The sequence below is a fragment of the Pangasianodon hypophthalmus genome, chromosome 17 (assembly GCF_027358585.1).
Source record: "Pangasianodon hypophthalmus isolate fPanHyp1 chromosome 17, fPanHyp1.pri, whole genome shotgun sequence".
Lineage (NCBI taxonomy): Eukaryota > Metazoa > Chordata > Actinopteri > Siluriformes > Pangasiidae > Pangasianodon > Pangasianodon hypophthalmus.
Genome location: NC_069726.1, coordinates 10984025 through 10998735, shown reverse-complemented (window position 1 = coordinate 10998735; position 14711 = coordinate 10984025). Strand labels below are relative to the sequence as shown.

The window sequence follows — 14711 nt, the reverse complement described above, 5'->3', positions numbered from 1 at the left end:
CAGCAGTTTCTGAAATACTCAAACTAGCCCGTCTGGCACCAACAAACATGCCAGGGTCAAAGTCCCTGAGAGATTATTGCATGGATATATATGTGAGGATAAGTCAAATATGGGATATATCGTTGATAAGTCAAATATGGGATATATGTGTTGCAAGCATGAAAATAGGCAAGCGTAAGGCTCTAAGCATCTTTGACATGGGCCAAATTGTGATGGCTAGATGACTGGGCCAGAGCATCTCCAAAACACCAGGTCTTGTGGGGTGTTTCCAGTATGCAGTGGTTAGTACCTACCAAAAGTGGTCCAAGGGAGTACAACTGGTGAACCAGTGACAGGGTCATTAGCGCCCAAGTCTCACTGATGCACCTTGGTGTTAATAAAGAAATGCACAAGATCAGTTAATCATCAAGAAGTGTGACTACCGCTATAAAAGCAGTTTGCTGTTCTGGAGCACTCAGGTGTGTGTCTACTTCATGCCAAGGAGAAAAGACATCAGCCAATAGCAATAGAAGCCAATGACCTCAGAGAAGCAATTGTTGCTGCTCATCAGTCTGTGAAGGGTTATAAGGCCATCTCCTAACAATTTGAAATTTACCATTCTACAGTGAGAAGGATTATTTACAAATAGAGAGCCTACAAGACAGTTGCCTATCTACCCAGGAGTGGTGGTCCCAGCAACTTCAGTCCAAGGACAGACTGTTTAATGCTCAGAGATATAAACAAAACCCCAAGAGCTACATCATGTGACCTACAGACCTCTGTAAGCACATTAAATCTTTATGTTCATGACAGCACAATCAGAAAAAGACTGAACAAGTGAGGCTTTCAGGGAAGGGTGGCTAGGAAAAAGCCTTTTCTCTCCAAAAAGAATATGGCAACACGACTTAGGTTTGCAAAATTGCATCTGAACAAAACCATAATAGTTCTGGAACAATATCCTTTGGTATTGAGATGTTTGGTGATCATGCACAACACCATGTTTGGTGAAAACCAAACACAGCATATCACCACAAACTCCTCATACCAAATCTCAAGCATGGTGGTTGAGGGGTAATGATTTGGACTTGTTTTGCAGCCACAGGACCTGGGAAACTTGCAGTCAGAGAGACAAATATGATCTCCACTTTATATGACAATATTCTTGAGATAAATAGGCCATCTGTCCAGCTGCTTAAGCTGGGCTGAAATTGGGTCATGCAACAGGACAAATGATCCCAAGCACAGAAGCAAATCGACATCTGAATGGCTAAAGAAGAAAAAAAAATCAAGGTGTTGGAATGGCCAGGTCAAAGTCCAGACCTCAACCCCATTGAGATGTTGTGGCAGGATCTTAAGAGAGCTGTGCATAAATGAATGCTCTCAAACATCAATGAACTGGTAAAGAAGAGACTTGTAAAATTCTCCAAAACGATGTGAGAGACTGATAAACTCCTACAGAAAATGTTTACTTCAAGTTGTTGTTGTTGCTAAAAGTGGTTCTACATGTAACTGAATTATAGGGTTTACTTATTTGTTTGTTTATAGAAGTTGCTGAGGACCACACAATTGAATTGTGTGTACGAAAGTATTCAGACCCTAATGATTATTTCTCTTTTTGTCATATTGCAAGAGCAAATATAAATATATTAGAATGGGACTTATTCTGCTTCTTTTGAAATGTCTCACTACAAAAATAAAAATAAATTAATTATTTAGATGTCCTCAAAATTATTTAAAATTATAAAAACTGCTTAATTAATAAGTATCCCCCCCCAACCCCCCCCCCCCCCCCCCCCCCCCCCCCAATTTTAACAGCCAAAATTAGGACTGGCATTTAATTTACACCTGTGTTAACTTCAAACTCACCTGTGTCTAATTGTATTTTAACTTGCTCAGTAAATACCACTGACTTTGGGAGATATCACAGCTAAAACAGCAGATCAGATTACTGCTGCTGTTATGAGGGCCAAGGATCTGCCTGTGAAGCTTCGAGATGAAGTTGTTAGGAGGAAAAAAGCTGGAGAAGGTTATTAAAACATCAGCAAAGCTTTGAACCCTCTGAGTCGAACTGTAAAATCCATTTTAAACAAATGGAAAAAATATGGCACATCCCAGACACACCAGCAAGTCTGAGTGCATGGACAAGAAGGTCAATTGTCAGAGAAGCGTCCAAGAGTCCGAATACAACGCAAAACTCACTGGCTGAAATAGGAGAACCTTTTCAGACCTCATCAGCTCTTCACAAACCCGGCCTCTGTGGGAAAGTGGCCAGAAGGAAGCCACTTCTGAAAAAGGCTAAAATAAAGATATGCCTGGAGTTTGCTAGAAGGCATGTGACAAAATCTTAGAGACTTGGAAACTAAAGGCACAGCATTATGTTTGGCACAGACCAATTACAGCCCAACACTACATAACACCATGCCTGCCATCAAGAATGATGATGGTAGCATCATGCTCAGGGGTTGCTTTTCAGCAGGAGAAGCTGGAAATCTTTTGCAAAAGGGCAAAATGGATGGAATTAAATATAACCAAATGCTTGAGGAGAATCTGTTTCAGTCAGCCAGACATTGTTTAAGGCAAAAATTTATATCCCAAAAGGATAATGAACCTGAGAACAGGGCAAAAATTACAAAGGAGTTGCTTGAAAAATAGAAAGTTTGTGTTTTGGAATGGCTGAGTCAAAAACCAGACTTAAATCCAATTGAAAATCTATGGCATGACCTAAAAATTACTGTCCATCAACATTCTCCATCTAGTAGAGCCTGGGAGAGTGTGGAAGTGAATATTTATCAATTAAGCTGTGTTTAGATTTTTTTTTATAATTTTGAGGACATCAAAATAATTTTTTACATTTTATTTCTGTAGAGAGACAGAAATTAATCCCATTCTGATATGCTTAAATTAGATGTTGCAAAACAGCAAAAAGAGACATAGTCACTAGGGGGTGAATACTTTATAGAGGCACTGTATATAGAATATATATGCCTTATGCATATGCTGTGAAAGGGAACTCTACTGTTAATATTATGCCATGCTTTTTCCACACTGTCATTATCAGTGTGAGTGTGTGTATTTTATGTATTACCTGACCAAATGTATAAATAATAGTAAATAATAAATAATCCACTTTCCCGGATGCAGTTTCAGAGATGATCAGATTAATTTATGAAACTTATTGTTCCTTTTATCTAAGCAGCACCTTTTTTTAACACCTTGTAACTCATGTTGGGACAGAGGAGAACGATAGGCATCTCAGCTGTGTATTCAAACGTAGAAAACATGATCTCTTCAAACAAGAGCCAAAACATATTTTGAGTCTGGAAGAAGTTACTGCATTGGGATATAACAGGAACTTTGCACTAGATAGCGAAGACTGAACATTTCCAGCCACTGAAGAGCCAAATTCCTCCTAACACGCATGTAGTGTTCTGCAGCGAAATATTCAAGGATTAGCCTGTGTCAAAATCACTTTCTGTTGGAGGAATAAATCAGTCACTCTGGATAGCAAGACAAATGCAATAACTGCTGCCAAGGGAAACTAACTGATACTAACAAATTACTATACTTTGGCTCTTGCTCTGATTCTTCTGACATTGTGCCGGATTTGTGATAAGCAATGTCTGAAATGGATGACAATATCCAACTATAATAATAATAAGCAGTTTTGCCCCTTGACTCAAATTAATACAGGGACTGCGTACCCTTTGCCTTACTTTAATCACATTCATATTGTATCAGTGGATGCTGGAGATTCTCTGGATCTAAAAAGATCAGAAGAAGGATCCTATTGTAGTGCTTGATAAAACTGAATGCCTAAAGCATTGGAATGTCTTTTGTTCATTCCTCCCCACTATTTCAAGATGAATACCCACACACACACACACACACACACATGCACACACGCACACACACAAACACATTCAAGCTGTGTTTCTGACCAAAAAAAATTATCTCATTCATTCTGTTTGCAGGGGCTCCCTGAGCATGTCTGATATGCATTTCATGAAAAACAGCACTTGAGCTGATCTGCCAAATGTAATGACACCTCTTTTTATTTCACAAACAAAAAAGATTAAGAACATAATAGCAAGTGATTACCTGCTTGTTATAATAAAACTAACATTTTATATACACAATTTAACAGAAAAAAAATGTGAAAATGTGCTTGTTACTATTCCAAAACAATCCTCATATTTCAATTTTATATTCAATTTTATTAAGCAATTTATCAAACAGGGGTTAATGGGTATCTTGGATAGGGGTGGGGTGGGGGGGTAGGCTAGGATAGGAGGTAGGAAGAGAAGGATGCTACTGAGAATGAACAGTGCACACGAATGACACACACACTATTCAGGCTAGGCAACATATGAAAAAGAAAAAAGACGGAAATGAGTCAAAAGTCAGATAAAAGAACAATGAATGTGAGAGCATACACTTGAATACAATGTATGAAACATGAAAACAGGCAGCGCTTTCCTTAAATGTAAAACCTACATTCATAGGACTGAATGCAGTACCACAAAGTAGCAAACATGCACAGGTGAGACCTCATGTCTTGCATGACTACTCCCTACACACTGTCAAATATATAAAAATATCATTTCGAAATTTCTCTTGCTCCTTACCACCACCATTTCAGTCCTCTGCAGATAAGCTTCATATAGGAGGCATGAACTGTGTTAATCAAAGTTATTGGTACATCAGTTTTCAACAGATATAATTACTAGTGTTGTTCACATGTAAAGGAACTTGTAGGGAGCAGCATGTGCTCATGAGTTACCCTGATACCAGTTTATGGCTGTTTTATTGCAAGGCTGTGTTTAATGAGACCACTCAGTATAAGAGAACCAATCAAGGATCAGCCTAAAGAAACAATTTATCTAAATATTAAAGATCAGATCAGATCAGTTCCAGTCCATCAGTAATTTCCTATACCATCTTAATGTTAAAGCTCTGTGTGTGTGTGTGTGTGTGTGTGTGTGTGTGTGTGTGTGTGTGTGTGTGCTTTCCAGCCAGTTCATCTCAGCCAACATTAGAGCCTGAGACTCAACTGCTCAGCTCTATGCTTGCATTTTATTCTTGCCTCACTTGTAAGTCACTTTTACTACATGAATGAAATATAAATGTATCAGCCTAAAATGCAAATTCAGATACCAAATCTGTGGCTTTAATTTAAGAGGTTGGAATAAGTAGATCGCCTGGTGTCTTTCTGGGCTCACTGACTGGGCTTGGAGGGATGTCTTGCAGGTCTTGCTCGTCTCTTCATTCCTGCAAAATGCAAATATATAATTAGTAAACACTACATGCCATTTATTTAACATGCATTAAAAATGATCACGGTTTCATTAGTTGTAGAAAACAATACAATTTTGTCAAATTATATTTCTTAAACATGATATAATTCCTCGTTAGTATAAATGAAAAGTTATTTTTGTAGTTACTCAGTAAAATTAGCAGCAAACACACATAATAATTAGACAGCCACACTAAGTGAATCAATATTAGATGTATTAAGAAAAAAATTATTAAATAAAACAAATGGTGTACATATTCACATGGTGGATATTCAGATATAGTATTTCAGTTTCAAGTAAGAAATACGTGAACAGATATAAAACGATTTGCCTTGGTTTTAAATAAAATATAATACTGTATTTTATTTGTAATACTGCATTTTATTCCACTCTTCCTTGCAAAAATGATCCATGAAATTGCAAGGAGATCTCCTGTGCCCACCCCTCTTCAAGTCATTTCACATGTTTTGGATAGGATTTAGATCTGAGCTCTGAGTAGGCCATTCCAAAACTTTAGTCTTTTTTTCTGAAGCCATTACTTTGTTGCCTTGGAGTTGTGCTTTGGGTCGTTATCATGCAGGAAGGTGAAACTTTTCTTCATCTTCGGCTGTCTAACAGAGGCCTGCAGGCTTTGTGCCAGAATAGATTGTTATTTGGATCGATCCATGATTCCCTCTATCTTGACTACAGCCCCAGTCCCAGCAGAAGAGAAGAAGCCCCATAGCATGATGCTACCACCACCATGCTTCACCATGGTTGCCAAACACATCTTTTAGAATTATGCTCAAAAGGTTCTACCTTGGCTTCATCAGACCACAACACATTTTGTCACATGTTTTGGGGTGATTTCAGTAGGACTGGATGTTTGTTTGTTTGTTTGTTTGTTTGTTTTCATTAAAAAGGGCTTCCATCTAGCCACCCTACCTCATAGCCCAGATATATTCCTGCAGCTATTTTTCTCCCTGATAAGTACTTATCTTGTCTGTTCATATATCTTGGAGGGACATACTGTTTTTCATAATTTCACAGTGGTGACCCATTTTCTCCACTTGTTCATGATGGCCTTCACATTGTTCCATGGTACATCTAATGTTTTGGACATTCTTTTGTACCCCTCTTCTGATCAATACCTTTCAACAATGAGATCCTCTACATGCTTTGTAAGCTCTTTGCAGACCATGGCTTCAGCCGTCAAATGAAACCAAGAAAACATCAAGAAAATCCTACAGAAACAACTGATATTTATTTGGAGTTAATCAGAATCACTTCATTGATGAGTGGTGTATGATAATTACTTTCGAACATGAGCAGTCACAGGCCCCATTATAAAAAGATGAAAATACCAGGTTATTGTAAGTTTTTTCTTTTTCTTTTTTTTTCCTAAAAAGTTTATATTTGTTTTTCACTTACATTTTGTTGGTTACTATATTGCATTAAAGGTGGAAAAAGATCTGACATGATTTATCTTGGATTATATTAACAGGAGTGTGTAGACTTTTATATCCAATGTAGATATATGAAATATATATTTTAAATAATCTATCTAGAGCTTTCTTCTATCTTTTCTTACCTGGTGATCTTCGAACAGGTGATCTTTTCTGAGAGCCACCATCTGAAAAGAAAATAAGAATTAACTTACTGATTCTTAAACACCATAGTTGCCTTCATCCTTAACTATAACCATCTTCATGCCTCTGCATAAATTATAAATTTAAGTGTCTAACGTTTGATAATTTTGGTGATTCTCTCCGATTCCTCCTCAATGAGGTCCGGCTTGAAAGACGTGATCCTTGAGAAGTCTGGTCCTGCAACATAGGAACGACATATCTCTAAAAACCATCAGAGATGCCAGGAACTACTGATTCCATGTTGATTTCATTTATTTAAGTAAATATAATTAATCTTAAATCTCACCTTCAATAATATGGGGATCTGGCCTAATCACTTTGGTAACAGTGGTGATTCCTCCACCACCTCACAAACGAAAGAAAATAATAGACATTAATTATTTACTGACAAAAGACCTAAACCGCAGGAATAACATGACTGTGTCAATATGGCCAGTGTTGTGACAGCATAGCATGTCATTTTTAAGATCAAATTTAGTTCTGATTCTGATTTCTGAACGGTACGGTATTTTACCAAATACCGTAAAATCATGGAAAATTTAAAGACAATTTAAAAAGCTCTGATTTAGTACGAACATATGCAAAAATATGCAAACTTGATAACACTGTCAAAAAAGGTGTAAGCTTATGTACTGAAAGGTTCTACTCAGAATAGCATCTATCAAGTGAGAAAAAAATAGCGTGTCTTTTCTGTTTTCTGTGTTTGCCTTAATGAATATACAATTTTGGTTGTTTCAATATAAAAGTGCAAAATACAAATCACCTGCATGCTCACACACAGTTTATCAGATTGAATATGCAAATCAGTACTCATTTTGGATCTTAGCAAATCATAGTCTATGTGTAATAAACAGCTAAGAATCATTGTAATAAGGAGCTAAGATCATTGACTGGTGTTGCTTGGGCGGGGGCGGGGGCGGGGGGGGGGGGGGGGGTGGCGGGCGGACATACATACATACATACATACATACATTATATATGGCCAAAAGTTTGTGGACATCTGAGCATCACATCCATATGTGTTTTCTTAACATCTCATTCCAGATTGAATCCCCTTTGCTGTTATGATAACCTCTATTCTTCTGGGAAAGATTTCCACTAGATTTGGGAGTGTGCCTGTGGGAATTTGCTCATTCAGCCACAAGAGCAATAGTGACGTCAAGCACTGATGTTGGTTGAGGAGGCCTGGGGTGCAGTTGCTGTTCCAATTCATCCCAAAGGTGTTCAGTGGGGTTCAGGTCAGGGCTTTGTGCAGGGCAGTTCTTATACTCCAACCTTGGGATACCATGTCCTCATGGATGTTGCTTTGTGCACAGTGGCCCTTAGCTCCAGTGAAGGGAATTTGTAATGCTAAAGCAAACAAAGATCCTATATAATTGTGCATTGGTGTGATCGTCAGGTGTCCACAAACCTTTGGCCATATAGTGTAAATACTGTACATACAGTATATACTGCTTTGTGGAATATCATTGGTATAGATTTGGGGAGAGACAAGGGGAATACTGAAATCAGGTGAAAGCAACCATGACACACATTAAAAGAAAACGCACGTAGCTGGAGATCAAATCAAAACAAAACACAGAAGTGGTGGTTGCATATATAGTTGTGTAAGATTCTAAGAATCTAATAATGAGAAGTTGAATCTGCCTTTTTTCAAGATGTTTTTACTTTCCAAGATGTCATTTTTTTTGTAGTCTGGTAAACTGGTCAGCAGCTCTTATGAAGCTTAAACTGATTGGTTGAGCACATTTCTGCTTGATTGTTCAGACTGGGCATAAGTGAAAACTTTGTCTCAGTGGGGTGATATATCCTATATAGCCTATATAAGGACAGCTAATGATTGTCCAAAACATCCTGTTTTATTATTTGTGTACTACACACTGGAATTTTCACTACCTATATACGCTGAACATATTTTTGCATATTTTTACAGATAACATCTATATTTTGTCTAAATGATTTTGACAAAATTTTGATTCTATTCTATTCTATTTTTGTATTTTATTCATTATATTCCGCTTTTATTGTATTCGGCTTTATTATGTATCACTGTTGCACTGTGGGACGAGGCACTAAGGAAAAACATTTCACTACATTAATACATCACATGTATGTAATGTATGTGACAAATAAAGAACCCTGAAGCTTGAACAGTAACAAGCAGTTAGATGAACAAACTTTCTTGTTACTAACCTCCCTCAATCATTTTTGTGATCTTCTCCTCCTCCATGTGTAGCTCACTTTCCAGAACCTTCTTTACCTTGGACAGGTCTGTAATATACAGTGTGGCATAAACATGTAACACTTCACAAAGCGTTGAAACTCACAGTCATAGTATATATATATTTTTTTACGAGGGTCATGTAAAAATACTGCAACATGAAGGGATGTAGCTGCAAACATGCATCGTTAAATTTTATATGTGGATTGTGCATCTCATTTCGAAACAAGATTTTAAAAAAATAAATAAAATAAAAACAAGGAATATTTAATATCTCCTTTCTAGGAATAAATTTGAATAATTATGCTGGACTGAATTATGTTTTTTACACTGTGCTGTTTTTTTTTACAGACAAATCAATTATTCTAATTTAGTCAAATGCACTGAGTGCCTTATTTAGTTAGAATGTGTAACTTTTTTAATGGTGCCGACAAACAGCATATTCTATATGACAGTGTAGAGTCACAAACCTTCAGTAAGAATCTTCTTAATCTCACCTTCAGCATCACTGTCCCCACCAGCTGAAAAAAAAACAAATATATGATATAAAAGCGCCAAGCCTATAAACTTTGATATACAACTGCAGCATAATACTACCAGCAACATGTGTACACTACTGACTATTCATAATTCTTGGATTGTATTCACATCAGGGAGCGATGCAAACATCAGGCATGGCTGCTGAGCCTTTTAGGAAGAAAAAGGTAAGGTCCTTTGCTGCATGGTCACAGCAGGAGCAGAAAAGGAAAGACAGATCAGCTGCTCAGCACCTGAAAGGGGAAGAGTGTGCATGTTTACTACCCTGGTCATGATAAGCAGAGATATTTAGAAAACTTACTTTCAATGATCCTTGTAACCGTTGTAACTGATGGATCCCCTTCAATGACTCTCCTAACCGTGGTGATTTTTGGTTCTCCCTCAATTACCACTTCCTGCACCACAGGCTTGGTCTCAACTATCTTGGTGAACTTGTATTCAGTGATCACATGATCCATTTTTGGGCCAGATTCCATTACTTGGGTGACTTTGTTAATAATGGGCTCAGTTTCGATAACCTTGATTTCAGGGCCTAGAACAAGAAGACAGAGATTTAAGAAAGCTTATTTCACCTCTGATCTCATTAATGCAAATTTTACTGGTGCACTTTTACCAGTGCAACTTGTATCAATGCACAAAAGAGTCCCCTTGCTGGGTGCATCACAGTGTGTTTTGGCAATCTTTGCTCAGATGACCTAAAACTCCAGTGAGAACTGTATCAAACATTATCACATGGAACTCCCTCAACTCCAACAGATCTACTTATTCAGATGTAGGCTGAAAGCCCAGTCTATAATCATGGTCTCCTCTCACTCAGCTCATGCCCTGTTCTCCCCTCCACACAACTCCCTCCAATGCAGTGCATAACTCCCGGTTCAAGGATAGCTTCTTCCCTCAGGTCATAAGGATCCTTAACAACAGGTTTCCCTACCTCACTACATTGAACCTCTCAATGTAACAGCAAATACATTTTCACTTTTCCCCCCACACACATGCAACTCTCCCTTTATGTTGTTGTCTTCTATGTTGTGTCTGTACATTTCATATGTGGAGAAAAGCATCACATTACCATATTAACATGCTCTGCAGATACTTCTGAAATATACCCTATACTTAAATGTACTTGTTCCTACAATGTACCAATGTAATTTAAATGTAGTTATACAAAAAATGGTTTTTTACATTTTACATTTAAGTAGGTCTTGGTGGTTCTTTACCTTTTTTTTTTTACAGATTCTATATAATTTTAATGTAACTAGAAAAATGTATTGGAGTCTTGTTCAATGATCTTTTAAGGACCAACCATTCTCACCCCTACTGTTTTTATTAGCGATCATGAGCAAAGCTAAAACACACTGGTTGGCTTGTTGCAAGTAGTTTAAACTCACTAATGACAGCTTGTAATGGACTAAAAACAGCTGCTGTTTTGTCAGCAGTGTGGAACAGTTTCAATGGGGATTTGCATAGTTGCTGGGAGTATTTCCTTCTCTTACTTATCAAGTGTTTTAACAGCACAACACAGATTTTCAATAAACCCGGAACCATATTAATCTTTTCACTGTTTCCAGCTTATGATTATAGGGTGGTAATAAGTGTAATAATAACCTCCATAATTTAACTGCATTACATGGTGTTCTTGAGGCATCTTTTTTGCAAGATGCCACATCAAGGTTATAGTTGTGATTAAACTGCTCTTCTTTATCCAGAGCCATGTTTCTGATTAACTGTTTTTTGGCAAAAGCACTGTAATTTGATTTTAATGACTGATCTGATGCATGCTGAACTGTTGAGTTACTGACACATGTCCTCAGGAGGCAGGATTAGTGCTTCATTCATGGGAGCAAGTCCTCTCCTATCCTCATCACTTCACCAAAAGTCTAAAGAGCTTTGATTTGCTTAGTGGTTTCCTGAGCAGATGCCAAAGAGAATGGCAGCCAACATCTGGCCTTTTCCTGTCCAGCACCACACACTGTGTTGAGTTCTTTTTTTCCTGGGCCTTGTGTTATATCAATCATATCACCATCACAGTACTGCCAAACACATGTCCCTACTGTTGATCAGATAAATATCCTTGATACGCCACCACATACAGTACTGCATAATAATGTATTTGTAACTGAATATGAATACAGATCTGAACTGTAGATGGAGTATTCACTTTTTATTTGTTTGTTTGTTTGTTTGTTTGTTAGCTTGCCAGCCTCAGATCAGGTGTGTGTAACAGGATACCACAGGATGATGGACAAAACAAAAGTCACTTGAAGTCTTTACTTAAATGTGCAATTTTAGAGAAAAGTCATCACAGATGTTCATGGGGATTTCAGCAAAATTCCCACCCTAACTATAACTCAAATACCTCACAAAAAGACTTGGAACTAGCCAGAAATGTTCAGACATATGAAGAGGTAGACGCATTTTCTACTTTTTCTTTTTTTGTCTTTTCATGGGAAACAAGTTAACAGTGGTGCGCATTTTAATACAGGTATATATGTGGAACCTGGCAACCCTGCTCACAGAAAAAGATCAATTTCTTTAACATTATATGAAGTGGAGATGCACAAATGTTTTGTCAGTGGTTTGCTCCAGTAGACCAGCCTAAAGACTACAATACTGAGCTCCAAAATAAAATCATATTTCTACCATTTTTTCTGTACAAACAATAGAAATGCTTTTATTTATCGAGCCAGTGCTCCATATAGCCCAAGGCAAAAAGCAGCATATAATTTTTTTTACAAACTCTTGGTTAAGACCAAGACCATATTTAACAAGACCAATGCCCAAGACCAAGATAAGTGTAAGTACAAATGCCAGTAAGTTCAAGACAGGTCCAGGTCAATACAGAAAATGTCTCTAGTCCAAGACTGAACTCGAGTCCTAGTCCCTAATATAGTTATTAGAGTTATTAAATATAATTTCCATAGTATCCCTAATATAATTTCTATAATTTTCATACTCATCAAAATTTCAAGGAGCCTTCATTCACTGTGGATTAGGACATTGTCATGAAATATATTGGAATGCTTAAGTTTTTTTCCCCACTTTATTTCTGTTGCATATTCTACACCAATGTTTTTTTCTTGTATATTTTTCAACTTTGTAAAATAGGAATTAAAATAATTGAAATGAACAAGTAGTATATTGTTAGGAGACCATACTGCCATCCACTTATGTGGAACAGAGATCAACAATACATGCACCATGATGCTGTCCATTACCTGTTTCAATGATGTGAGTGGTGATATATCTCTCTGCAAAAAGAAAAAAAGGTTAATACACAGGAATGTATAAATCTGTCAGTGATAATAATCTTAATGCATTAACCTTGGATCAGCCTTTAGTGGAGCCTGACTGGTTCCAGAGCTCTACTTACCATAAGAGATGACCAGAAACTCCTAGTATATTGCTAATTTAGGGTAGGCATAGGTTGTGGATACATGGTTTTGTAAAATGACTATGTAAACTCTTTTATTGCAATATTGCAGTATGCCAGCAGCAGAGCTTCATTATTGAGGCATTCACACTGTTCTGCACCAGATCAGTCATGTGGTCATGCTGACATGAGAAAGAACTCACTAATGAAGGTGAGTGGAATCTCCTTGTAGGTGTAGCCATTAACAAACTAAAAGATAAACAGACAGACAAGGCAAAAAAAACATATGGTGGAAATGTTGGAGAATGAATGGCAATGAGAATATGTACTGTAACTCGTAATAACTGCATAGAGGATTCTCCTGTGTTAGATTTGGCTGCTGTTTAATTGTACCTTTATCTGTATGTACTTAATGAGCTTCCTCAGCAGATAAAGCAGATCCTGACGGCCTACTGGTAGATCTGGCAAGAAAAATAAATTGTTTCTCAGTCAAGTTCACATTATTTCATCCTTACATTTGGCAGCAATTAGAAGTAAGATTGCAAAATACATGACAGTAATTGGCAAACATACTGTACTTGACAGTAGACAGCTGTAGATTCAATATACTACATAAAAATCCAGTGCCTGTCAACCATCGTTTTATGTTACAAAATACAGGGAACACATGTATGGGACATTTATCAGGACAAATGCTGATCTGGATAAGCATTTTATTCTGCTGTATCTTGTAAAAAAGAGTGCAAAAGTGTGAGGCCTGTGAGGTTCTACTAATACTCCAAATTACTTTACAAATTGCATTACTACCAAAGATATTGACGTAGCAGTATATTAATACACCTATAATCTTAGTTGTGATTGCAGGTGAGAATGTGCCCAGGCCTGTTTCCAATGAGTACTCTAAAATGCTATTTGGAAGTGACTGCCAGCTGGTAGGTCACTGATCACCTGTTTGTGTGCTTTGGGGAGCACCATAAACAGTGCTGTTTAGAGACAGGTTAGCTTGTTGAGTAAGAGAAGTGATTGGACAAGTATACTTGAACGCAGTTAAAGACATGCCTTCCTCCAATAAATGTCATTTGATGCTTGCTATGGCTACCTCCTGGGTGGCACTAAGAGGAGTCATCGCTGTTAGTTTGAAGGAAACCAAAGGAAGTAGAATGGAAGGTTATGTATCTAACCATGGTTCCATGACTGATTGGAGGACCACCAGACTACGTGGGTCATTTGGGTTGACGAGAATTTCCAGACAATTAGTGTGGCATAACAGGAACCTTTTATGGGCTTCGGATGTGGGCTCATAATCATGAGGTGTTGGAAGTGAGCAAAACAGGATTACTCCACTTTTACTCTACTAGACTCCACTCAGTCATAGAACCACGGTTACATACTTAACCTTCTGTTACCTTGTGTAACCTTTCCTGTTTTTGGAATGTCTTGTCTTGATGAATGTCTTCCTTCAAAATACATGGAAGACATTCATCAAGACTCTTCTTTGTACTGACACTCAGGTGGTAAACTGACTGATGATGGAAGACATAAGACCTACCACTTAACCAAGCACTTATCTAAGCACTAATTAAAAAAATAAAGCAAAAAAAAAAAAAACTAGACTTGTGTGGTTTTGTTGTTGTACAAACATACTGGACCAAATCCACTCAAAACAGAGTTTTACTTTGATG

The 14711-nt window shown here is 37.4% G+C and overlaps 1 protein-coding gene across 2 annotated transcripts in view; it reads right to left on the bottom strand.

The window, feature by feature from the left end:
• Positions 1-4008: 4008 nt before the first annotated feature.
• Positions 4009-14711, bottom strand: part of postna (periostin, osteoblast specific factor a) — a 35688-nt gene continuing 24985 nt past the window's right edge. Inside the window, exons 15-24 of one of the 2 annotated variants that reach the window (XM_026941912.3) lie at positions 13423-13490; positions 13233-13278; positions 12875-12907; positions 9961-10191; positions 9593-9643; positions 9095-9172; positions 7188-7247; positions 6998-7078; positions 6844-6885; positions 4009-5247 (exon numbers count right to left, since the gene is read on the bottom strand). In XM_026941912.3, coding sequence (XP_026797713.3) covers positions 5195-5247; positions 6844-6885; positions 6998-7078; positions 7188-7247; positions 9095-9172; positions 9593-9643; positions 9961-10191; positions 12875-12907; positions 13233-13278; positions 13423-13490 — 743 coding nt within the window. In that variant the 3' untranslated portion in view covers positions 4009-5194. The remainder of the gene's footprint in view (positions 5248-6843; positions 6886-6997; positions 7079-7187; positions 7248-9094; positions 9173-9592; positions 9644-9960; positions 10192-12874; positions 12908-13232; positions 13279-13422; positions 13491-14711) is intronic. The other variant, XM_026941913.3, reaches the window with a different exon arrangement.